Below are 24850 nucleotides of genomic sequence, written 5' to 3'. Positions count from 1 at the left end.
CAGGTCAGTAATTCCACTAGGACCATGTAGAACTCATTTTTGCCATCCCCTGAATGCTGACCACTTGTGTTTCAACACTACATTGTATTCAGGTTGGCCTTTTTTTTTTTACCAAGAATGTGATTTTCCTTGAGAGTTCAAAGTAAATCATGAATAGCAAAATATCAAGTCCTGCGTAATGTACCTTCTTGACATTAAATTTCCATCCCCTTTACATGACTGCTTGTATTACCATATGCAGCGTGTTAGCTGTCAGCTGTGCTAAAACAACATAAGGAAGTCTGCAGTAAGAAATGAGCTTTACAGAATTCCATTACAATTGCCCTTAACCATGAAAGCAAAAAAAAAGAAGAAAGGGAAAAAACTAAGAATGCATTTAAAATCCAGTGCAGCAGATTTGTGGGGAGAAGAATGCTTGTGACAGTATCAATATTTTGGACTTAAATACAGTCACAGCTCTACTATGAACATAGCGGTTTGTGTCAGACAGCCATGGTGACTGCCAGATGACACATTGCTTTTTATTTGTGATCAGTCAGGTAGAAAACGACAGAGCGCTGGCTCCAGAGAGAAGCAATACTGAGGGAGGATTTCACGGAGTGTACCTGAAATGTTGTTGGTTGGATGCATTAAGTACAGCTAAGGGCTTGTTTGTCTCCTGAGTGCAGAGGACATGGCAGCCCACCAGAGCACTTGCCCCAAGTGCTCTAGACTCAGACTGGTTCAGTCTGGTCCCGCTGCAGGGGGGGGGGGGAATGGGGATGGAGAGGGATTCTAATCAGAGGGGTCGATTGAGAGATTGTTCGGCGGCGGTCGGGAGAAAGTCCACGCTCCATCTGCCATTACTGCTGCCACTTCTCCACTATAGACCCACCATCACTAACTACACCTTTCATTCTGGGAGCACCTTCTCTTACCAGTCTTTGAAACAGAAAGTTAAAGAATAAGAGGGAGAGAAAAAGAGACAGGAGGGAGGGAAGAAAACTGTATGGTGATATAATTATAATTTACGGGTAATTCAAGTGTAAAGATCTGAATGGGTTGGCTGATTCGTCTTCTGGACAAATATTGAAATATATACAAAATAGTTAGTTAATAAAATACTTTCTTATTTTTAATCAGTTTCACAGCTGGACAATAACATCTTTTCTCCAGTAACAGCCCTGTCCACATGTTTTTTATTCACCGTTTTTTGTTACCTTACCTAAATATAGACCATAAGACAGTATTTGCATTTAGAGCTGCAGCCATTCGTCGATTGATAAATTAGTTGATTGGCAGAAAAATAATCGGCAGCTATTTTTGACAACTGGTTACATCATTTAAGTCATTTTTCAATCAAAAACTCAAACAATGTTCTGGTTTCAGCTTAATTAATAATTGTTAACTGCAGCCCTGTATGTCCTGCAAAGTCTGTTTATTTGGCTTATTGTTTATGGCTTATTGGCTTATTTGTAAGAGGCATTACTGAGGCTACAGCCTTCTGTTAGCCAGTATATCTGGAAGGATTACAATCTTCCAGACTGTAATCATTCTCTCAGCCCAAAGCTCAGAGTTACAGGGTAATACAAAAGCAGTAAAATCAAATGGTATTTGGTGAGGGTGATGCACCCTATTAAAGCCCTCCATGACAATAGTTTGTTTCATCTCATCCCCACACCAAAGCAAACACTTGACCTTTGTGATAGATCATGCTCATCTTGAACATTTGTGGGGGGGCGTTTGGACTTCAAAGAAAATCACATGTTCCGTGCAAAGCAATTTGTTGTGACAAAATGCAAACTGGCAAGAAAATGTCTGGTTGTGTGTGTAATCTTTGAGCATTTTTCCCTCCATGCTGATCAGTGGCTTTACAGGAGTTGGCAAACAATTATTGCAGCATTCTCTTAGCCACTTACAACTTCCTCTTCGTTCCTCTGGAGAATAAAATGAGCAGCACTGAATAAATCTAACAGTTCTGTTTTTTTATTTTCAAAAGGATCTATTCTGTTTCTCAGACTGCAGTGGGACTGTTTGGGGCCTGACAGTCGCACTAGGGCTGCACAATTAAACGCAATTTTATCCAAAACGCAACATGGATTAGTGCAATATCCAAATCGCAAAGGGGACGCAATATTTGTTTGTATTGTTTCTTTAGCAAACAAACAATCAAACCATTCTGAATGAGGTATCGTGGTGCTGCAGAGACGTCCCGGCCTACACATCCTATCCTACAGACTGACGAAAAAAAAAAAATTGTTTTGTACAGATCCTTGCAAAAATCACACTATAATCATTTACATTTTTTTCATTTTACTATTTTTCAATGACAATGAGAATAATGATGCAAAAAAGGTCATTCCCTCCAATAACGTGGATCATATCGCAATCGCAATATCAGTCAAAATAAAGCAAATTGCATATTTTCTTCATGTCGTGAAGTCCTAAGTCGCACAAAGCCCATGAGCAACAATCGATTCTGAAAATGATTCAGTGATTACGCAGCATAAAAAAAGGTTACGCGCTAAAGCTTTAAAAATGGAGCACTTTGAGAGTAGCCTATGACCTCAGGAGAAATGAATAAGCAAGACAGAGAGATGTAGACTGCAAAGAGCTGAGTGACCTGGTGCATAAAGATGGCAGCCTACAGTATGACTTAGTTCAACTGCATCGTGCTCAAAGCATTTAACATGGGAGTAAAACAGGATGTTGATATCTGGACAGTATCGCAGCAGCAAATGTGTGAAGAGATCATGTCAGCAGGGTGCTGCCATCTGCATGCACACTCATTCATTATTCACTCACTTTTTCTTTCAATAATGATGCACTGAAGAAGGCTAATAACAAGAATGTAGGCAAACGTAACTAGCTATTAATACTGCACACAATTCAGAAGAAAATGCTATTTTGAGGATATGAAATGTAATGAGAGGCTAAACCAGTCTTTTTCCACTTAAGATTAACCCCCCCACACACTCATTTACGATAACAGCCCTGTCAATGTCTGTTTCCTTCATCATATTTATTTAAATAAAGACCAAAAGATTTGCATTTAGAGCTGCAACAATGAGTTGATTAATTGATTCGTTGATCAGCTGGTTCATCATTCAGGTCCTTTTTACATCAAACACTAGAACGATTGTTTGGCTCCAGCTTCTCCAGTGTGACAACTTACTGCTCTTCTCTGTTTCATATCATTGTAAACTAGGTCTGGGCAATATATCTATATTATATCGACATCGTAATATGAGACTAGATATCGTCTTAGATTTTGGATATCGTAAAATTGTAATATGGTAAGTGTTATCTTTTCCTGGTTTCAAAAGCTGTTCTATTATTTGCCTTTACCCACTTAGTCATTAAATTGACATATCTGATGATAATTTATCAAAAATCTCATTGTATAAATAATCTTTTGTTAAAGCACCAACTGTCAATCCTAGAATATCAATCTCGACATTGAGGTATTTAGTCAGGAATATCCAGCCCAGCCATATTGTAAACCTTCTTTGTTTCATATCAATGTACACCTCCATGCCACAAGGTGCGCTCTGGAGTTACGCAGCGAGATCTCATGCGCCTCATCCACTCCAGGTAGGTATATACCTTGGCATCATCCTCGTTCGTATGGCATTGCACACGCTGTAAACACACGGTGATCTTGCTGACCCCAGACGTTTCGCCTACCACTCTGTACTCTGCGCACATAGCCAGTTGGTAGAGCGCAGTTGTAATATGCTTTTCAATTGGAACCGGAGGGCCATGGCTTATCTGGGTCAAGGGACGGGCCAATCAAATTACACAACAGGTCAAATCCGAAAATGCTTCAACCAAAGGGTTTCCGTTAAGTGTCTCTTAACCACGATCTTCCAGAACAGTTTGGAGCGCTCTCGTTCCCACAACACAGGCCGCCTCCGTTGTCGTCGGGCATTTACGTGCATCTGCATCATCATAGCAATGTGTTGATAGCGACATTGTTTTCTTTACAACTCGTTCAATATGAATCATTTGTAGGTTGATGGCGCAATCCATTTTGTCTGGCAAAATCTGTTGTGCAATTCAGTGCGAAAATAAATGGAAACACCATAAAATGTCTCAAATCAATTCGATATACCAATTTGACCGCAAAACAGCATGTGACGTCATTACGCACAGGTTTTTATTCGCTTTAAAGCCGTTGGATGGAAACATACTTTCACCAGCTTTATTCGCTTGAAATTCTGGTAATTCGATTGGCAAGTGGATAGAAACTAAGCTATTGTAAACTTTCTCTGTTTCATATCATTGTAAACTAAATATCTTTGGGCTTTGGACAAAAAAAAAGACGAAGACGCCACTTGCACAAAATTCAGAAGAACATTTTTGTTAGATTAAATTTAATGATATACTGGACTTTTATGCATTATTCATGCATGTAGGATGTAAAAATAAATAAATAAAAATCAGTAATTTATAATACAAGCCCTCTCTGTGTCTGTTTCCTTCATAAGTTTTGTTACTTCAACTAAAGAATGACCAAAAGTCTATTCAGCATTTAAGAACTTGTTTGATGAAGTTCATTATTCAAGTAGTTGATCAGCAGCTGTTTTGACAATTGGCTAATCATTTACTTTTTACTTTTACTTATTAATTCAGCTATCACCCTCTAACAAACACAGACTTGCTCAACAAACATAGGAGCTCTGCCAGGACACAAAATAAGGACAGAGAGAAGCAAAAGATGCCATTACACTTGAAATATAATTCTCTTTTTTTACCAGGGTAGGGACATCTTGCAACCTCAGGGCTCAATTCCTCCTGGCAATCTCATCACTAAACATGAGGATGCCACCAGAAAAGGAAAAAAAAAAGAAAAAAGTAGAATGAACCAGCCTTGCTCTATAGCGTCAACCAATCTATGAAACCCAGCCTACTCTCTGCTCGCCATGCAATTACACACAACCTGTTGAGTGTTGTCCCGGGAATGCGGTCAGCAAGTCACTGGAGAATTAATGAAATGCCAAGATGGAGGGAGAGAAATTGCCTGTATAACCTATCCACAAGGTGCCCTTGTGGTATTTCCAAGAATAAGTCACACAAGAGGAGAATATAGCAGGGCTGGGCATACATTGGAAGTGAAAGTTGTGCTGCCTTCAACTCATAATCTACTTTTTTTTTTTTTTTTGTACATCTGTGGAAATGAGAGCAACCATTGGGTTGCTTCCTCATTGCCAAAGACTCTACCGTAGTCTCCAAAGGTCACAGTCATGAGGAGATTTAATTGCATGCCTCAGTGTCAACCCTTTTATTAAAACAACTCATTATATTCTGAAAAGGCTCATTGTTAACCTATACTCCCCATCACTTCTTGACGTTACACTAAAGAGCTTTTTCTTTCTTAATTTATTTATTTATTTATTTTTGTTACATTGTATAGTAGGGTTGTTGGGACGATTTTAAAAAAATCGATTATTTTCCCCAGAATCAATATTTTTTATTTATTTATTATTTTTGAGATAATTTTTGGGGCAATTCTGCCTTTATTTCATAGGACAGCTTAGATATTAAAGGGGAGGGAGAGGGGGAAGACATGCCGGAAAGTGCGGCAGGTCGGATCTGAACCCTGCATTCCTCTGCGTCAAGGAATAAACCTCTATATATGGGCGCGCGCTCTACCAGGTGAGCTCCCCGGGTGCCCATTATTTATTTATTTTTTACCAGTGATTCACCTAAATATTAGGTATAGATACCGCATATGGCAACTACATCATATGTTTCCAGCAAAACAAACCACAAAAAATACATGTTATGTACTTCTTTACAAATTAAATAAATGTCAGACTGACTGAAATGTGATGTGCATTTTTCTAGAAAACAATTACTGTTTAGGAATGTTTATGTAGTGTCTCTAGAATTGTCTTATTTAGCTTTTGTTTTTGTTAAAGAAGTTAAAGAAAATCTAAATACTCAATACTATCCAATCGCAATACTTCTAAAATCGCAATGTATGAAAATCGCAATACAAATCCAAACGGCACCCATGTATCGTGAAAGAATCGAATTGTCCCAGCCCTACTGTATAGCTCCTGTCAGTTAATAGCAAATATGTAAGCAGTAAAGGTTGAGCTTTCTGTAAACTGCATCCACTCTCTTACCTGACAAGGCTTCCAGTAGAGTCTGGGTCCCTGGCATTGACTGTCCCTATGACCGTGTTGATGGGGGCGTTCTCATTCACTTCCAGTAAATACACTGGTTTGACGAAAACAGGAGGTTCGTCTGAGTCTTCTATCACGATCTTTACTGTAGCTGTGTCCTTGAAGGGCCCACCACTGCTGGGCTCCGAGCGGATGTTGGTGGCTTCAACCTTCAGAGTGAAGGCTCTCTTGCTCTCGTAGTCCACAGGCTGTAGGGGGTGAAAATACAGCCACACGTTAAACCGTGTTTAAGTCAGCCAGTAGCTAACGGTAGGTTAACATTACCTGCTGCCAATGTAATGGTAACTAGCGTCACATGCAGTGATGCTTCTGTAGTCTGTAACGTCCGTTTCGGAGCACCAGAGAGCAAAGCAGGCATTTAAGTGGCACCAAAATAAGGAACCAAAATCTGGGTTGTCATTTGATCCGGCAAATACCAGTCGCTTGTTTCGGTAACTAACTCTACTTCAGTATATTTACTTGAATATGTTCGAGTCATTCTATCGTATACTTCTACTGCAATGCATTCCAGAGGAAAATAATGCACTTACACTCCTCACGTTGATCTGACAGGTAGACAGATTTTACATGCAAAATATAATGTATAAACAACTTATAAAATACTATGCGTTGTTATAGAACAAAGGGCACTCCACCAATTTTACAACTCAAGTTTAGTTATCGCTATACTAAGTTTCATTATGGACAAGGTGGGGTCCAATGTTTTTGGAGGTTGGTTTTCTGCTGCTTAGATTTTGACCTTTTTATCATTATTTTTTATCTGCCTTTTGTGTCCTCTGACTTTATTAAAATGCAATACTTGGCTAGCGTACCATTTTAAACTACCCAACAATATATATGTAAAGTAAAAGTTACCTCCACCTCAACCAGCTACAACATCACAAACAATACAACAATCTAAACACGGCCATTCTGCACAATGAGTACATTTAATTTTGATACTTTAGGTATATGTTGCTAAAGAAATGCATCTGTACTTTTATTTAAAACCATTGAGAACAGAGGAATTATACTTTTTTCTGTTATTGCTACTTTATTTTTAGTATTTCTTTCAACGCTATTGAAATCATATTTATTTTTTGTTAATTTAAACATCATAAATACTGTTTTGAGATGCATCTTCACAAAGATGCTACACAGAGAAATTAGCATTTATAGTAATGTGAATTGATTGTGTCATTGGCTGTAATTCAAACTTAATGTGGTGTGTTGTGTGTTATGTGTAAAATTTGAACATTTCTAAATTAGGAGCCCCCCAGTGGTAGTATCCGAAATACCCCGGGCAGACAGTAATGCATGCTGCTATCCCATCCCTGAGCTGAGCCGAGTGAGCATCCAAACTGTAAACAATTTTCTCATTTTCTACTAAGAAGAATCATGCCATCATAATCGTTTAAAATAAATTGTAGCAACATAACCATTACACACAAAGGGGGCTTTAATCTGAAGAGATAGAGTTTGCGAGTGACTGTGATACTGTCTAATGCAGCAAACTGAATTTATTTGATCATCATTTTGATTTAAATCAAAGAAACACAATAATTGTAAATTTCAGAGTGGCACAACCTGAAAATATTTTACAACCTTTATAGGCATGAAAGAACACAAATCTCCCTGCTAATGCTCTCAGTGACAGCAGATTATTAAAGCTTTCATACTGCTTTCATAACCAGCTCACATAAAATACAAACAGGTGCTTATTCAAGACTATCAAGAAAGGTGTAATTTCCCAAAGAGAACTAAAAACATTTTGCACGGAACATGTCATTGTGTGACTGACATATTCGTTTAATCGGAATTTCAATTTCCAATTGCTATGCCAGTATTTCCTTAACAGATGGCTCATCATTAATATTTAAAAGAAAGAGGAGAGTCACAATTTTAGTCTCCTGGCATCTCCGAGGACATCCCAGAGTTTCACAATTTAATTCTGAATCACCTCTGGTCGCTCTCATACTACGAGAATAATGGGATCAAGTCACTTCCACGCTCCATAACCGGGATTTATAGGGAAATCAAAAGTGGGCCTTGCCGCTTGAGGGGATAGGAGCTGGCTTGGGGAGAGAAAGGACTGAGAGGACGGAGATGAACAAAACGAGTAATGTATTCAGTTTGAGAAAGAGGCAGAGAGCAAGAGGGTTTTGTCCCTGGGGTCAGACAGGGCCAGTGCTGAGAGCTCCGGGGGCAGAAGGGGGCCTGTGGGTGGTGGGGTATTTGGGGGTCCAGCTATGACTCCTACACTCCTGTCATCAGGAAACTAGTAGGCAGACCAAGCCCCTGAAGCCTCTCCAAGCCCACTACTCCATGGTCGGAGAAGCTATTTGGAACACTTTCATTATTAACCTCCCCTGCTTATTCTTTTTCTCCTCCTCCGCCTTACTCCTGACACCCAACCCCCCCCCCCTATTCCTTCCTTTTCTCTCTCTGATCCTGCCATCTGTGCTGAGAAAGTACATAGTGTGGCTGGACCTCGAGCCAATGGATTACACTTACATTCAGAGGGTAGTGGAGAGTAGGAGCCTGTAAAAGATCGTGGCTGGATAGTCAAAAGGATTACATGGAAATGGAGAGCGGGACATTTTTAGTATGAATTATTTGAAAGTCATTTACTTGTACAGACATTGATTTAACTGGTTGGTGTCCAGCAGAGGTAAAACTAACTACAATGCAAGTATATAATTTAAAATGTTTAAGCTAGTGACTAAAGTCACATCTAAATATTGTAATTCTAGCCATTCCATTGGCTTACTGATAGGAACCAACACTGGGCATACAACTTTCAAGTGATCCATTCTCAAAATTAAAGCTGCACCGTCTAAGGAAACATATGGGGCAACCCAGTCTCACGGCAGTTCATGAAATGGTCACGTTATTTAGTCTATTGATTTGTGTACACGGACACGTTTATGTCTTTTTTTTCGTGGTGGCCAGCACATTATTTAAAATAATGTATTATATGGGAAGCATCTTTCGTGATCACAGCACGACTATGGTAGCGAGTAGTATGAAATGCCGAAAAGCGTAAGGAGGTGGTTGGGGTGGTGGATGGGTCAAACAACACAGGACTTTCACCCCGGGGATCGTGTCCCGTGTTTAACGTTTCCTTTCCCCGTTGTGTTTTTTCCTAAACACAACCGTCCCGTTGTTGTTGCGCGTCCCCCAGAGACCGCGGCCGTCTCCCACGTTTGACGTTTCCTTTCTTCTTTTCCTAAACCCAACCTCGGTATAGATGCTTCCCATTACGTGCTGACCACCACGAAAAAAAAACGAGATAAATGTATCCATTTACACGAATCAATAGATTAAAAATTACGTGACTATTTCACAAGCTGCCGTTAGACCGTGTTGTATGGTGAGACATCAATTTGCACTGCCATTCCAACAGCATGTTTTCCCCCACCCATGGGGCAGCAGAATAAGCCGTAAACACAACACTGAAATACTGATGAATGTGTTGGCAAACAGTTGCCTACACGTCCAGCAGACATAGAGCGACATTAGCATTGTGTTGTGGCCACCTGAATGTAACCTGAATGTCCAACATTCACTCTCCTTTAGCTCTGTTTTTTATACTCCTGAAAAATAAGCTATCCGTCTCTCTAGCTGCTGAAGGCTGTGGGCCGTAAAATAATGAGCGAAAAGACTGTAAAACACTCAACAGCTGATGGTAAATTCAGAGTGGGACGCTAAATCCTATGAGCAACAACTTTCACATTACACATAGTAATTTTATCAATTGTTAAAACAGTCTTCATGAATTAACAGGTCCTCCAAACCAATACGACCACATAGGTTGTTTATTCTTACCCTCTATGACACATAGGAGTGTTTCATCAATTAGTGCCCCTGGCGGTGGCAGGAAATACAGGAGCGTTTTTTTCATCCTTATACCTAAACATAGCAGTTGCAGTTTTAAACACATCGTTAACGTTGTGAAACAGTCGCAGATTGGTTAGGTTTAGGCACAAAAACTACTTGCTTAGGTTTACAAAAAGGGTTAGGGTTGTGGATTGGGGAATGGGTTAAAATCATGGGTTAGGGTAACCCATTTGTTACATTACTTTACTGTACTTCACTGTACTGTTCATACGTACATGAAATAATTATGCAGGTGGTTTGCTCCGTAAAGTTAAAATGACTTGACGTTTACTTTTATCTTCCAACAGAACACGAACCCGAGTCTCCTTGGTGTAAGTCCTGTTTTTCTTTGACCAATCCACCTAATTAACAGACTTTCTGGCTCTTAATACTACGTTAAATTACTTCCTGCTTTGCTCCAATAGAGGGCACCACCTAACAAAACGTCGTAATAAGGTGCTACTACAAACTACAGTCTCTCATAAATGCAGCTTTAAGAGTACTAGTAATTTTTGTGGGCTGCTTTTCACATTTACATACATAACTCACCATTAAATTCCAGGAAAAATGGCTTTTACCGTATCAATATATTTCAGTATAATTCCCACTTGACAGGCATGTAGAAACAACTAATTGTATTTGTTTCCTGTGTCCTAACAGAGAGGAGAAAGGGGAGAAGGGGACTCTCACTGTTGCTGCTGCTGGCATCACTTGTATGGTTTAAAGAAAACAGTGGTGAACAGCTTCTCTGATTAGCCTAGTTAAATTTGATTAATTATTTATATATTTAATATAAATTACAAAATCCAAGAGGCTGCTCTTTTAAATAGTGTATGCTATGCTGCCCATGGAATCAGAATACAAGTCATATTTTGACCAGCTCAAATGATTAATTCAATAAACGCACACAGCGCTTTGAATGAGTAATCCAGGGACAGCCACTTTGATTTGTATTAGCATGCACACTGTTGCACAGATACTGTTGACTATGAAGAAATGAATTGCAAGTGCAAAAGAAAAACAGTAGAGCTGTGTACCAGACATTTTGGAGTCGAGGTTGCATGGCCAGTTTCAATTCTTACTGTACATGTTCCCGGTAAACAACATGGCTTAACCGATATTATCTACCGAAATTAACCGAATGACGCTAAATCTCTAAATGGGGGACAACAACAAAGAGATATTCTAGTTTTTCCTGTGTAAACAACCCCTCACTGTCGTGTCCCACCCCACATCACCGCTGTGTCATTTTTTCGGTCTCTCTCAAGCGTTAGCATCAAATCAGTATGTACACACAGGCCATTTAGATACTTCAAAGTTCAGCGTTTGCTGCAGGGGTGAAAGCTCAGCATCCCACTAACATCCCTCAACAGGCCTGGGGACTGGTAGATAAAAAGCTTAAAACTCAAACAGCAAAGAATCTCTCGCCTGGCTTGTGCCTCTCCAGCCTCAGTTGGATCAATATGTTTTTAACCTTGCCGCAAAGGATCTGTAATAATTTGAATTCAATGTTAGATGGCAGTTTATAGACTCATACAGCTTTTGACAGGGGGAAAGAGTTACACTAAGTCTTGTCTTCTGTCACCCTGGTTGCAGGATAACACCAGTGAGGATATAGAACAAAAGAGCAAAAGCACAATTCCCTTTTTTAACTCATCTCAACTTGAGACGCTGCCATCTGGAGGGATGCAAATACAGTAAGTGTGGATATGCCTTGCTACTTCTCCCAAAACATTATCATCTATCTTGCTTTAGTGATGTAGGCAACCAACTCGGGCCGCAGAGAGAGGAAGCTGAGAAGGCACGGGAAGAGCAAGTCTCTCTCCGCGGGACATGGAAGTAGAGGTTGCCTAAAAGAATAACACATTTGACATTTGCTTTGTCAACAGTTAGGGATTTTATGACTTTGTGTCGGGTTTGTTCTCCAGCACTGATGTTTTCTTTACTGGCAGTGAATCGTAGTCCCGGCAGCTTGCCTAAGCTCATACATTACATACATTCCACGTCCCATGCAGTTCATTGTTCACACTTTGACAAAGTCACACCACATGTCCTTGGGGTATTGTCATTTTACATCACAACACAACGGCATACCACATTTGAGTGATGTATGGCTTTTCTCTCCAGACACTGAACCAACCATGACTCAAGACTGAAGAACGCCCATCCATCAATCACGTATGATTCAATACATGCAAACATCCTCGACCAAGCCGAGCAGCTATAGAATGCATGCATTTATAAACAGCTATGGTATCTTTGATGCCATGTGTTCAAACCTCGGTTTGATTTTCCACAGATGTCCTTGAGATACAGCTATGTCTAAACTTGCTTGCGGGGTCACAGTGTTATGAAAATGCATCGCGGTTTTCAAATGTAAATTTCACACATTTTCCATATTGAGAAAAATAAGGGATTGGGTGCTCTAATTGTCTACTGGCAAGCAATGATATCCAGGCTCAAACCTCTATGGCTTTTATCCTGGAGGAAATATTCATACTGCATTTGTACTGCATATCTAAAAACCTTTTACATCATGAGATCATGGGATTCTCATTCTATCAGCAGCAAAGCATGTGTCTTGTTTATACTTCAGAATTAGCTGATTAATACAATGCTATTGATGGGAATATTTCACCAACATGACATTGTACCATGCCATGATATGCTAATGTGTTTGCCTCGAGGTTCGAGACTCAGGTTTTGTGACAGGAATGTCACTAGCTTGCTTTCCTCAGGACCATACACATGGGAATATCTTGAACACATTTAATGAGCATTGCATTTTCTTCACTGAACAACTACTGCAAATGTTCCCTAAAGCAAGGCAATTAACCAACAACTGCATCACTGAAGTTACTTTGGGGCCAGTGGTAGAATAGCAGCATCACAAAGAACAACAGGCAACTTCAAGTGTAGTCCATTTGCTCTTATGGTGAAGGCAATGTGGGTGTCAGCAAAACTGAATTCAAGCAAAGTTAGAACGAGGGCTCAACCAATTTACAATATGTAACAATTTGCCTTGAGCTAAGACAGCTACAGCTAAATGGGCAAGACTGTAATGTGGAAATGAGATTATCTTGTCAGAAAAAAACAATTCATACCTCTTAATTTCCACAGATTTGCTATATTTGCTTACATGCTCACACCCAGAAAGTCCAGCAAGAAAGCTCATACTTTACTTCAAGCAACAACCGTGTGAAAGTTACAGTTGAATTTGGTACTATTTTCTTTCATAGATGTTTTTTTTAAATCGAAGGGAGAAAACAAAAACAAAATGCCCCACGCTCGCCCAGTGTCTTAATATTTAATGTTGTACCTTTGACTGAAGCCTCTTCTATCAAAGGCACAGATTCTCCCTGGAAGTGGTACACAAGAGGAATATGGCCTTAGTTTGGCCTCCAGTTTTTGCTTATGTCTTATACAAAGTAGCTGTAGCAGCTTGATGCAAGACAGGGCCGTATGTAGGGTCAGTGGAAATAAGGGGCTAAGCCCTGAAATCTTTAAATGAATCTGGGGTCATGCATTGATAACTATTGCAATATAAATCACTGCTATATGAATACATTATTATTATTATTATTATTATTGTTATTATTATTATTATTATTATTATTATTATTATTATTATTATTATTATTATTATTATTAATTCAAACACTCCCTGACCACTGTTTTTGGTACTATGCAATTGAATGCAATCCAATTGATCTGCCACACACTTCCATTTCCATTTCATAGAGGTGTTAATTCAACTATAAGTGTATTAATGAGGTCATAGTTAGTGGTGGTGTTGTTGTACTGGATTGTAATTATAATGGAATGTGTTTCTAATATTCTTCCCCCTCTCATGTTTGTAGATGGGGTTGACAACATTTCAGAAACACTTAACTAAATAACTAATATTCCAGCCACTCTGAGTTTGAAATAAGAGCATTTCAGTTTTCCAGTTTGAATTTTTCAGTTTCAATTTCCAATTTCAATTTCAAATTTTTAATTTCAATTTTTCAATTTTTCAATTTTTCAATTTTTCAATTTTTCAATTTTTCAATTTGATTTGTACTGTCAAATCATAAAATGAGTTGTCTCAGGACACTTTACAGATAGTGTAGGTCTAGACCACACTCTATAATTAATTAAGACCCAATAATACCCCCCAATTTCCCCCCCAAGCATTTAGTGTGACAGTGGCGTGGACAAACTTCCTTTTTACAGGCAGAAACTCTTGGTGGGTGGCCATCTGCCACTGCCGCTTGGGACACAGAGACACTGATACAGATATACAGATATGGAGAAATATGATTCATAATAATTATAGCAGTTGGTATGATGAACAGTGGCAATTATCTCCAATTTAAGTATATATATTCTTAAAGCTGCACTTGTATATGGCTCTTTGTAGTTTTGCTTATTTAAAGCTAATGTACTTGCACTTATTACTTGTCGGGAGTTTGCACCTACAAGGTTGAAAGCACTTAATTGGAAGTCACTTTGGATAAAAGCGTCAGCTAAATGACATGTAATGTAATGTAATGTTGTGAGTGAGCACTTTTACAACGTAGCTGTCATGTGTTGTGTATACTTTACTTGCTTTGTTGACTGTCAGGACATAAGAGCTGGCCACTGGGAGCTCCCCTTAGCTGGTGTTCCCAATATCAGTGGCAGAAGCTGAGAAAAAAAGTCTGTAGGGGTAGTGGCTCTCGTTTCCATTCCTGCCACACTTGGCTTAGGCCATTCCATTTAAAACACATGGGTTTCTATGACTGCATTTAGTACAAAAAAATACCATGCATGATAAACCGTAAAAAAGTCGGGCTTTGCTGGGAACATTTGGCCCTTGCTGCTGCCCATGGCTTAAGCTAACTATTTTTTCAGCTAACATTAGCGTGTGCACCTGCACCTTGCAAAAACACATTACCGTTAGCTAACAACTGCTGTATGACAGTCCATGGCCCTGTTGTTTTGTTGACTGTCAGTGACTTATGAGGAGTTGACTTTAGCCATTGGCAGCGGGCCTCAGGGTCTTACCTTTTTCAGTCGTAGAATCCCTTCTTGTGTCTGCATGTCTGTTACAATCTCGAACATGCCTTGGTCATCTCCCTCGATGATGTTATATGTTGACTTGGCATTTTCGCCGATGTCTCTATCATTTGCTTTCACCTTGCCGCCCATTTTCCCTATGGGTAGGTCTTCAGGTATCACAAACTCATACAAACCTAGGGAGGAACACACATAGCTCTTTGGTTTCGACAAATCTTGATCAAACTGAACAAAGTTATGAAAGCACATTACAGTACTCCATCATCATTAGACTTGACAGCAGTAGGAATTAGTTTCTGAGGATCCTGTTTTAATGACATTTACAAAATAATATTTATTTTCCCTAATTATGACCAATCAGAGAAATACTCATTGAAAGCAGCAGTTATTTGTTTCTCCTTCAAATTTGATTTGGGACATTTAAAGTCATGGCGTTACGTACTTTTAGAGAACTTTGGTGGATTGTCGTTGATGTCCGTTAGCGTGACGGTGACAGTCGTAGTTCCAGACAAGCCCCCCATGTGTCCTCCCATGTCCTTAGCCTGAATGACCACCAGGTACTCCTCTCTCATCTCCCGATCCATCCCATGAAGAGCAATTTTTATGGTCGCTGGAGGTGGAAACAGTTCATAAAACATTGATGCAATTATAAACATGACCGATACACTCTGCATATCATTGTAATGATGCTCAAGCGAGTATGCACAAGCACGCACAAGAAAAAGCCAGGCATACTGTAACCTTCACGCCCCCCTTACTCCCCAGTTTTGTAGGTTGCATTATTTTAGACCATAACTTTACAAAACAAGGATTCCATACAAAGTAGAGGTAAAAAAAAAATAAAAATAAAATCCCTGGCAGGTTTATTCACAGTCTGAGCAGAGCATGGCAAGGTGGCCATGGCTGAGCCAGTCCCAGCACCGAGAATCAGCTGTATTTGTTTTTTGAATGTGCTGTTCCGCCGTCTGCAGTCATTTGTATTCTGATTGAGTGTGAATTATGCTGTCTGTCTTGTATAATCTTGAATATTGTATGCAGAATGGACCTTATTGACTCTGCCACGGCGCTGAATATAAAAAGGGCTCAGCACCGGCATATACGACTAATCCACTCAGGAAACAGAGGCCCGCAGGATCATCAAATGAATATAAAACCCCTCATAAAACCCAGGCTTTGGCATGACACCGTGCCTTGGTCCTCTGCTGCTTCACACAATGAGAATATGCTTGGCTATGATGAAAAAAAAAAACGTGGGAGGGGTTAGGATGTTGTCTGTGCCTGCATTTTCTATTCTTGTGATAGATTTTCCTTCGAGATGTAGCACAATTTCAGGGTCAATTTTGCTGTTGGGAGTCACGCACAACAATGATAATCTAAAAAACTAGAGAATGTGAAGGACATTGTAAACAAAATAGCCACCTAACTTCAACAGCAATACCACATTGGAGGAAGGAGTCCTAACCTTGTTGTGTCACCTCCACCCCAAGCATTACATGTTGCCATTGCCATAATTCCCTTCACTCTATACATTAATAACATCTCCACAGTAATGAGCAAACAAGCAACTTTCTTGGCAAAAATATGCATGTGTATTTGGTGACCATGGGAACAGCCCAACATACCGTTTTGGACCATTCGATTTTGGACATTATGAATACGAATACGAATACGAATACGAATACGAACACGAACACGAATACAAATACGAATACGAATACGAATACGAATATGAATACGAATACAAATACGAATACGAATACGAATACGAAAAACTATATTGTCCACAGATGTGAATATTTTTCTTCTGTTTCACCAAGAATACAAGAGAGACAGGACATTATAAACAGTACATAGCCAAGGCGGCAAGACAGACAAAACAGACAATACATTTCATAAAAAGTGACTTTACAAAGGTTACATTTACAAAAGTAAATAAGTAAATAAGTAAATAAGTAAATAAATATAGCCTACTAAAAATGCTTGCTGTGCATAAAACCTGCAACCCGGAAGTCTGCCTTGCCCTACGTTCCATTCTTAAGTAGGGTAGTATGCATCTGTTATTTAGCACCTTCACAGCATTGGGGATGAAGGATTTCTTAAAGATGTTTCTATTTGCTGTTGGTACTCGCTGTGTAATGGATGGGAGGGGTCACTAATAATTTTCTCAGCTTTGTTTGTAATGCGTTCCTCATAAATACTGCTTAATTGCTTTTGTGGCTTCCCTATAATTTTTGAAGCCACGCTCACTATTCTCTGCAGTTTGTTCCTCCTTTGCATGTTTAGTAGCGCCATAGACCACTACTCCCAGACCCAGGACCATAGGTTTACTTTCACATTGTGTCTCCATGTCTGTGTTTTATAGATCTTCCCATCCACCAAGTGAGGTTGATCTTGACTTTTGTTTTTTGTTGACTTTGGCTTTAGTTCATCATTGCTTGGGTCCCACAGGCACCACTGCTATATAGTATATGTTAGTATAACATAACCTTTTATAAACACAATATGTACACAATAAAAAATATGTTTATGCTTATTATATGTAGAAAAGTATTAAGGTGGTTACCATTTTAATTTTCCACGAACTGGGCTTGTACTGTACTTGTGATTGTATATGTCTATGGTCTATGCATGAAGTTATATATATTCTTCAGTCATCCACTGAAAGGAATAAAAGAAATGTCAAAGAAACCTTGTTATGAAAAGTAAAGTAAATATAAAAAAAGAAATGTCAAACACATTACCCTAGTGATGTTACTTATGTTTGTGGTAAATTAGAGAGGTCTAACTTCCTACCAGGCCTCTTATAAACAAACTGTCCAAACAAATCCAAATTATTTGGGATCTGAGAGGGGTAGTGCAGTGCAAAAAGTACTGTCGACACCAATCACAGCACAGCATACGAACCTCCACTCCATTTAATGTGCCATTATCTATAGTGGACTTCTGAAACATGTCATTAGTTCAAAATCAGGTTTTTCAAACAATATCAAGGTGATTAAGTATTTTTTTAGCTGTTTAAGTTAGGGTTAAGATTTTTTTTTTCAGAGGATGTTCAATTAAAAGATGCTCAATTTGTAAACACAAGTTATATTTGAATGTTACAGTCATATATAGATGCTGGGACCAGTGTCATACCATTGTGAATGCAGTAACAGATAAGGGACCCAACAACACATTGAACCCTTTAATTCAAAATTAATAATTATAAATTGCACATTATCATTGTGCAATGATTATCGGTGTTGCCTGTATGAATCTGAGCTGCTGTCCTGTGTTTTTGGTTTGCTTGTTTGTTTCTATTGTTTGGTCTTTTGTACTGTTTCTCTCTCCTGGGGATGTCATAATGTATCCATCTTCTACTTGTTGTAAAACTGAAAACCTATACATACATTGGCAAAAGAAATAGAGCACTGCAATAGGCAATGCAACGGCCAAGTGCTGAGTTTCACATGTAGTAAATCCAGAGAACCTTTAACCTTTAAATGCTCTTAAAGATAAAAATGAAACCGGGAATAGAAAAAGGTACTTTTTTTAAGCACCCCTAAGCTGAAACACGATACAGCATAAAGTGTATCGTCTCACTTGTCCTTGTCAATGTGCATGGGACACACACAGAGCATCTGAACGATAGAGTGAGTGGACACAAAGCTGTCATCAAAAAAGAAATGGGTCGCCCTTTTAAACCATTAAGATGCCCAATTAAATAAAGGATTTTAATCTAACTTTTCTCCCACCTTATTCTAATATCTGCTATGCATAGTAATAATCAAACATATATGGGCGTTAGTTAGTGTGCAAAAGCACACTTCTCAAAAGTCCGGACCGAGGTCGGATCCGGACTGAACGGCAAGTAAATGTGGACCCAGCCCATACCTTGTGTAATCAATACAATATGTTATTTATATACAGTACACTGTTGGGGACAAAAGTGTACCGAGTACTCAACTTGACTGGATGTTACTTAAAAGTTATAAGTGAGTTGATTGTTATTTTGTTATTGCCAATCGTTCCAGACCTATGACTTTGAAAAAATAAAAAATCAGATGCAGATCTTTGAGTAATAAGCTTGAGAACCCCTGCTCTACATGCTGTATTATGTCACTGGTCTAAGCAGAAAAAATGAGCTTTGACTGGCATCAACAAGGTAAACCCACCTCTCCTCCAGTCACGCAAACAAATGAACCCATAAATTAAAAAAAGGCAACACAAACAAGTCACTTGTCCTCCAGCTTCCACGCACACACAAACACACTTCATGCTAGAAGCAACACTCATCTCTGTTGATCATCGTTAATTATTCAAATTAATTCCTAATCACTGAAAAGGGAGGATAGACAAACACTCATTTCCATAGATATTTGCCTCAACTTTTTTTTTTCTTCCTCACCGACCATTAACCAAGTGATGAATTGGGGCATGATGTTTGTTTATTTGTTGAATGCTTTTCATTTCCAATGTGGCGTTGTAAGTGTCAAAGACATTCTAATGGTTGTTTTCCCCCTTACCTTTTATTTGTCATTAACATTCATTAAAACATCTGGCTCACTTGAATGAGCCATCTGCATGTGCACCGCGATCACACAAAGCATGAATGCTAATCCTTAAATTGTCTTTATCGACATGCTACATGCTGCAGATGCTCGGAGACGGAGACGCCTATAGTCCTGAGGAGGACCAGCCTGATTTTTGTGTTGAGCCTAAGCCTTGGTCCTAATTATGTGCATACATTTGGAGACTCCCTTTTCTTGAAGCTTGTTTATTGTGCGCTGTTTTCCAAAAATTGTGAGAAGTCGATTTCCATCTCATTTCTTATTAATGTAATTTCCACCATTATTTAATCATATTGCTTACAGACACATGTTAAAAAGTCAGCTGAAAAAGAAATTAAAGATCCAATCTGGAATCTGTTTTGAGATAATTTTATGCATGGTGACGCTCCTGAAGAATGTGCCTTGTGAAATGAACAAGTAATTATTATTATTATTATTATTATTTATTATGAATTCATAATGCATGATGATGTTACACAGCAGCATATGAGTACTGGCCCATTTAGCATTTAGGACGACCAATAAGCTAATGGAAACACGCAACTCAGTGGTGCCCGTATGAATCTTATAATTCAGTAGTTTTACTAATGACTTTCATGCAACCCATTGTTGAAGCATACAGTGTGTTACTGACGATCGGTGGAGCTAGCTAAAACAGGCCAAACATAATAGAGAAGCCATTGCATTTGTCTTTATGAAGTCTCAATCAACGGAAGAACATTTACAGGGTAATTGCCTGACATCCTCACCTTCCGCTCTCTGTGTGTAGTCGTTCTCAAACTCTGTTCTTTTTCGGGAAAGCTACACGCTGAAAATGGCAACTTTTGATGAAAATTTGGATCGTGCAACAAGGCAGACCTGCTTGGTTCTTTCGGGGAATGGTTGTAAAGATTTACAAAGAATATGTTTACGGCATTTATTATCTAACTGGGACGTTTTGGGACCGATTGGAGAAGATTGCTCTGGACGAAGTACACACGGCAATACGCTGGAAGAGCAAATTAAGTTTAGGAGCTATCAAATAAGGGGCATGAGATGCAGCCACTGTCACTGAGTCTGGAGCTTAGCGCCGCCCAAGACGATTGTGATTGGTTTAAAGAAATATAAACAACCCAGAGCATTTTTCCTCCTATCCCAGAATGTGTGTGTGTGGTGTAGCCAGACCTTACTCTACAGCGCTGTGGAGATTGCTATGATGTATCCCACCGATAGAGCGATAATTTTGTCCTCACCCACATAGCTTTTACTTCCTGTTGTGAAAGGCTACATGTGTATCACTCTTATTCAGCAGGCCCAGGGTGATTGTATTATCCAGATTGCGATCATGCGTGAGTTATATTGTGTGTATATAATACTTTCCATTAGTGATGTCAGTAGCTGCTGTCTGACAAGTCTGACGAAGATCTCTGAGAGATCAAAATGTTTCCTTATTAAATGTATTACTGCAGGAGCCACATACACAGAATGGGGTCTTATTTCTGTTTCACTCAGCATGTCAGCTGTGTGGGTGCTTTTGTAGTTATTTATCCATGCAACAACATTTTTCTGCATTATTTCATTATAAATTTCCTCATTTTAGCTATAGTGCCCCCGCTGATATGATTGAAACATAAGTGTGCAGCTGTAGAGGGAAGGGGTAGACAAACGGAGCGAGGCCCGGAGCCCAAGTCATTAGCAGCGTCATGCAGCGATAATCTACAAGCATTTCAAAAAACAGATGGGCTGAGTTACCTGCAGTCCTTTTTAAGCTATAACCAACATTGTCAGCTCCCGTTTAGCATGCATTTGCTAATGTTGTCCCTTACAGGCTTGCCATAAAGAAGTTATGCAGACATACACATGGTGGTGAACACCACGCTGGTTAACAAAGTTGCCATGTTTTCTTCTGATAAGTGTTTTTTTTCTCTTTTTAATATAAATCTCTTTATTGCCATTTCAGAAAATGTATGCATGTTTAGCCTAATGCACAGCCATAGTGTGAGGTGACTTCAGTTGAGGCAGCAGGTGGGGAAGCTGTTGCATCTCCACCTGCTGGAACCTGTACAACCTGTTGCACCTGTGGACAGTGCACATGTACATTAAAAACCACCCTCTCACTGCAGTCACATCTGGCTTTCTTTTTCATTTCAATTTACACAGCATGGAGAGCTCTGCTGCTAAACTCAGGCAGTGTTATAAATGCATGTAAACTGGTTTACGAATGTCACGCCATTATCCCACTGTTGGCTTCTAATGGCTGCCGGGCTGGGGCGGGTGTGGCTTATCTGTGTCATGGAGCTGAAAAGTGGAAATGAAGCAGACTATGTAATGCATTTGATTAATACATCTTACAGATTATGTTCACATGGCAGTGAATAATCTGTTTATAACTACAATTAAATTAAATACATGTAGCCATCACACAGCAGCAGGACCAATACCAGTGTCTTTGGTACGTGTGTACCAGTCTATACATTGAGTTGTTTGTTGCGGGTTTGCCAGAGTGACTTGCTGAGCAAATTCAAATTGTGCTCTCGCGAGAACTCTGGATTTCCAGGTTAGGTCTGATACACAGTTGGGCCCCGAAAGCATAGGCCTCACAGTTAAGGTAGGAGCTCCCTATATCTGCATCTACAATAAATTAGACCCTTCTAAGGTAAATGTATTCCCGACAGTGAGTTGGGACATACTTACATTGAGGCTCAGTCAAACTGATAACCCACAACTTGACCTGAGGTGACTTTGTAAGCTTATTCTAAGTTGAAGCAGGTATTGAAAAAGTCAAATGTTTAAATACTGAAAGGTTCTGGCCTGATGTGGCTGGCTCTGTCGAGAAAAAAAGGACCACTAAAATAATCCATAGATGTAATCACTGTCTCACTGTTAAGCCTATTTCTTTCCTTTTTGTCCCATTATGGGTGTGGCGTTCTTTCGCTACATTTTGTACTTCATTATGTTCTCCATTGGTTAGAAACTGACAAAGCATTTGCATGCTGTATAAATGGCTCCCATTAAATTTAATGAATTAAGGTTTCGATCTCAAAGAGATCTCCATCAGGCTTTGTCAGGCAAACAATGAATAACACAAAGAGCTTTGCCTACCCCACAGAGGTGTCCTCCTTTTGTGTCTCCTTTTTTTCAGTCATAATGATCAGACTGGACCTCTGTATTATTGCGTGTAGCATTAGCATGCTAAATAGTGTAATACTACAGCTGCTTACACTTAGCAACACATTGACATGGCCATTCTGCACAGGTAACTCTTATATCCAATGTGTCAAACATGTTTCAAAATGGCCTCCAGTGTGTGACACTTTGGCTTCTAATTACTTAAGGTGGAGGAACACAATCCTCACAGCTTTGTGCCCACAGAATAGAAATTAATCTTAGCATTCTAAAACACCAACAACCAGAGAACTGCACTTACCAGAGTTGGGGTCTACAGAGAAATATGGTTGTCCCTCCAGTATGCTGTAGACTAGTTTAGCGCTGTTCCCGTACACTGGATCATCGGCATCTGTAGCTGTTACCCGGGTAACTGGGGTACCTGTGGGGCCAAAAGACAGACTTATGAACTATACCTCTATAGGCAATCATCTCTACAAAGCTGTGGCAATCAAGACGAGCCTACTCAACCCTATGTGGGGTTGATTTGTTCAAAAAATCAGATCCCATCTGTGTCAGACAAGCTTGACAATGCATTTTCAAGTGTGTTACTCTGAAATATTAGCGATTCATATCAGTATATTTTGAATTCAGTACATGAGGGACAGTATGGAAATTATTGGGATGGGGAAGGCAGCTGAACCATGTGGTTCACTTTAAAAGCAAGACCCTCCATAGCTTTATCAAACATTTCACGGAAAACTTGATATAGAAAAAACTGCAAAATCCCCCACACCCCCCTTTATATGTCAACAAAATATACCAGTGTTGAATTGGTACAACTTTAATAATGCATATATTTAACTGTCAGTGAGTGAACAAACTGGGCACAGGCAGCACTTTTGTGAAATTAAAAAATATATTAATATAGTTTGAGATAAATTTAAAAGACCCTCCACTGCTCTTCCAAACATGTTGCACTATCCTCACAGCAGAAATAAGATATACACACAAATTAATAATTGTTGTACAGTCCTTACACACAATAATATAATAAACAAACTTTTGAGTCATTTTTAGTCTACTTAGAACTAAAAGCAACATGATATTTGAAAAGGCATGTGTACCCATGAACAAACTGTATCTGTCATTGTGCCCAGGCCCTTAATTCATTAACAGTTCTGGCGTCATAGTGTCAATTACTTGCAGCAAATGTGACGTGACTTCAGATTAAATATTTTATAATGGGTGTTTGGCCTAAATGAGCAAACCAGTCATGTCAGTGTCGATTAGTCTTGTAGCCTCTTGTAATGCTAGCTTCTGCTGGACATGTTAGCTGGTGTGCAAATCAACGTGACTGAGATGGATGTGTCACATCCTTATTTTGTAACAGAGCGGGGAAAGTAACCTGCTAATCAATTCATGGCCAAGTTATGCATTCACAACTGTTGTTCTTGAATAACCGGGTTGGAACTGCAGGCCTCTAATGTACACACTAAAAGGTTGTGCGTCCCTTGGAAACCCTCTGTGAAGGTTATAACATAATCCAATGAGCTGAGCAAAGAAAACACGTTCTGAGAAGAGGTTGCCCAATTAAAAGTTTGCCTATGTTAATGCAACCATTGCCACATGTATTCTTAAAATGCTAATCGGATATCACTATAGCACTAGAGCAATTAGCCATTACCTTCACACCAACAAACTCAGTGTAGCAGAAATTAGGTCCTTTATTAAACCAACTCTATGAGGTTTGCAGGAAATGTGCAGGAAAGGGACCTTCAACAACGTCACTTGTGCCATTAGTTTTTTGTTAATGAGATTAGTGCCAATTCAGTCCACCAACGGTGGCTCCATTACGAGGTATCAGCGAAAAAATGCATTGGAAAAACTGAATAGAAAGAGACTATTAACACAATTAAACTCATCCATTTTAATTCACAGTGACCTAGCTTCTCATCAGTCTCAGTGTGAGGGAGTGTGTGTGTGTGTGTGTGTGTGTGTGTGTGTGTGTGTGTGTGTGTGTGTGAGGGAAGTATGGAGAGCAAAGAAGTTGACATGCTGACAGTGAGCAACACGCTGGCAGGAAGCTACAGATGGTATGGTAATTGTTTCTGTGAAAGATGTTTAGAGGTGTTCTGACAACAA

The 24850-nt window shown here is 39.4% G+C and overlaps 1 protein-coding gene across 2 annotated transcripts in view; it reads right to left on the bottom strand.

The window, feature by feature from the left end:
* Positions 1 to 24850, bottom strand: part of cdh8 (cadherin 8) — a 109476-nt gene that overhangs the window by 15980 nt on the left and 68646 nt on the right. For both annotated transcript variants that reach the window (XM_031290697.2, XM_031290698.2), the window contains exons 4-7: positions 23028 to 23147; positions 15514 to 15681; positions 15060 to 15247; positions 6114 to 6361 (exon numbers count right to left, since the gene is read on the bottom strand). In XM_031290697.2, the coding sequence (XP_031146557.1) occupies positions 6114 to 6361; positions 15060 to 15247; positions 15514 to 15681; positions 23028 to 23147 (724 nt within the window). The remainder of the gene's footprint in view (positions 1 to 6113; positions 6362 to 15059; positions 15248 to 15513; positions 15682 to 23027; positions 23148 to 24850) is intronic.

Source organism: Sander lucioperca, chromosome 3, assembly GCF_008315115.2.
Source record: "Sander lucioperca isolate FBNREF2018 chromosome 3, SLUC_FBN_1.2, whole genome shotgun sequence".
NCBI classification, from domain to species: domain Eukaryota; kingdom Metazoa; phylum Chordata; class Actinopteri; order Perciformes; family Percidae; genus Sander; species Sander lucioperca.
The sequence above is the reverse complement of the archived record's forward strand: the minus strand, read 5'-3'. Positions and strand labels throughout refer to the sequence as shown.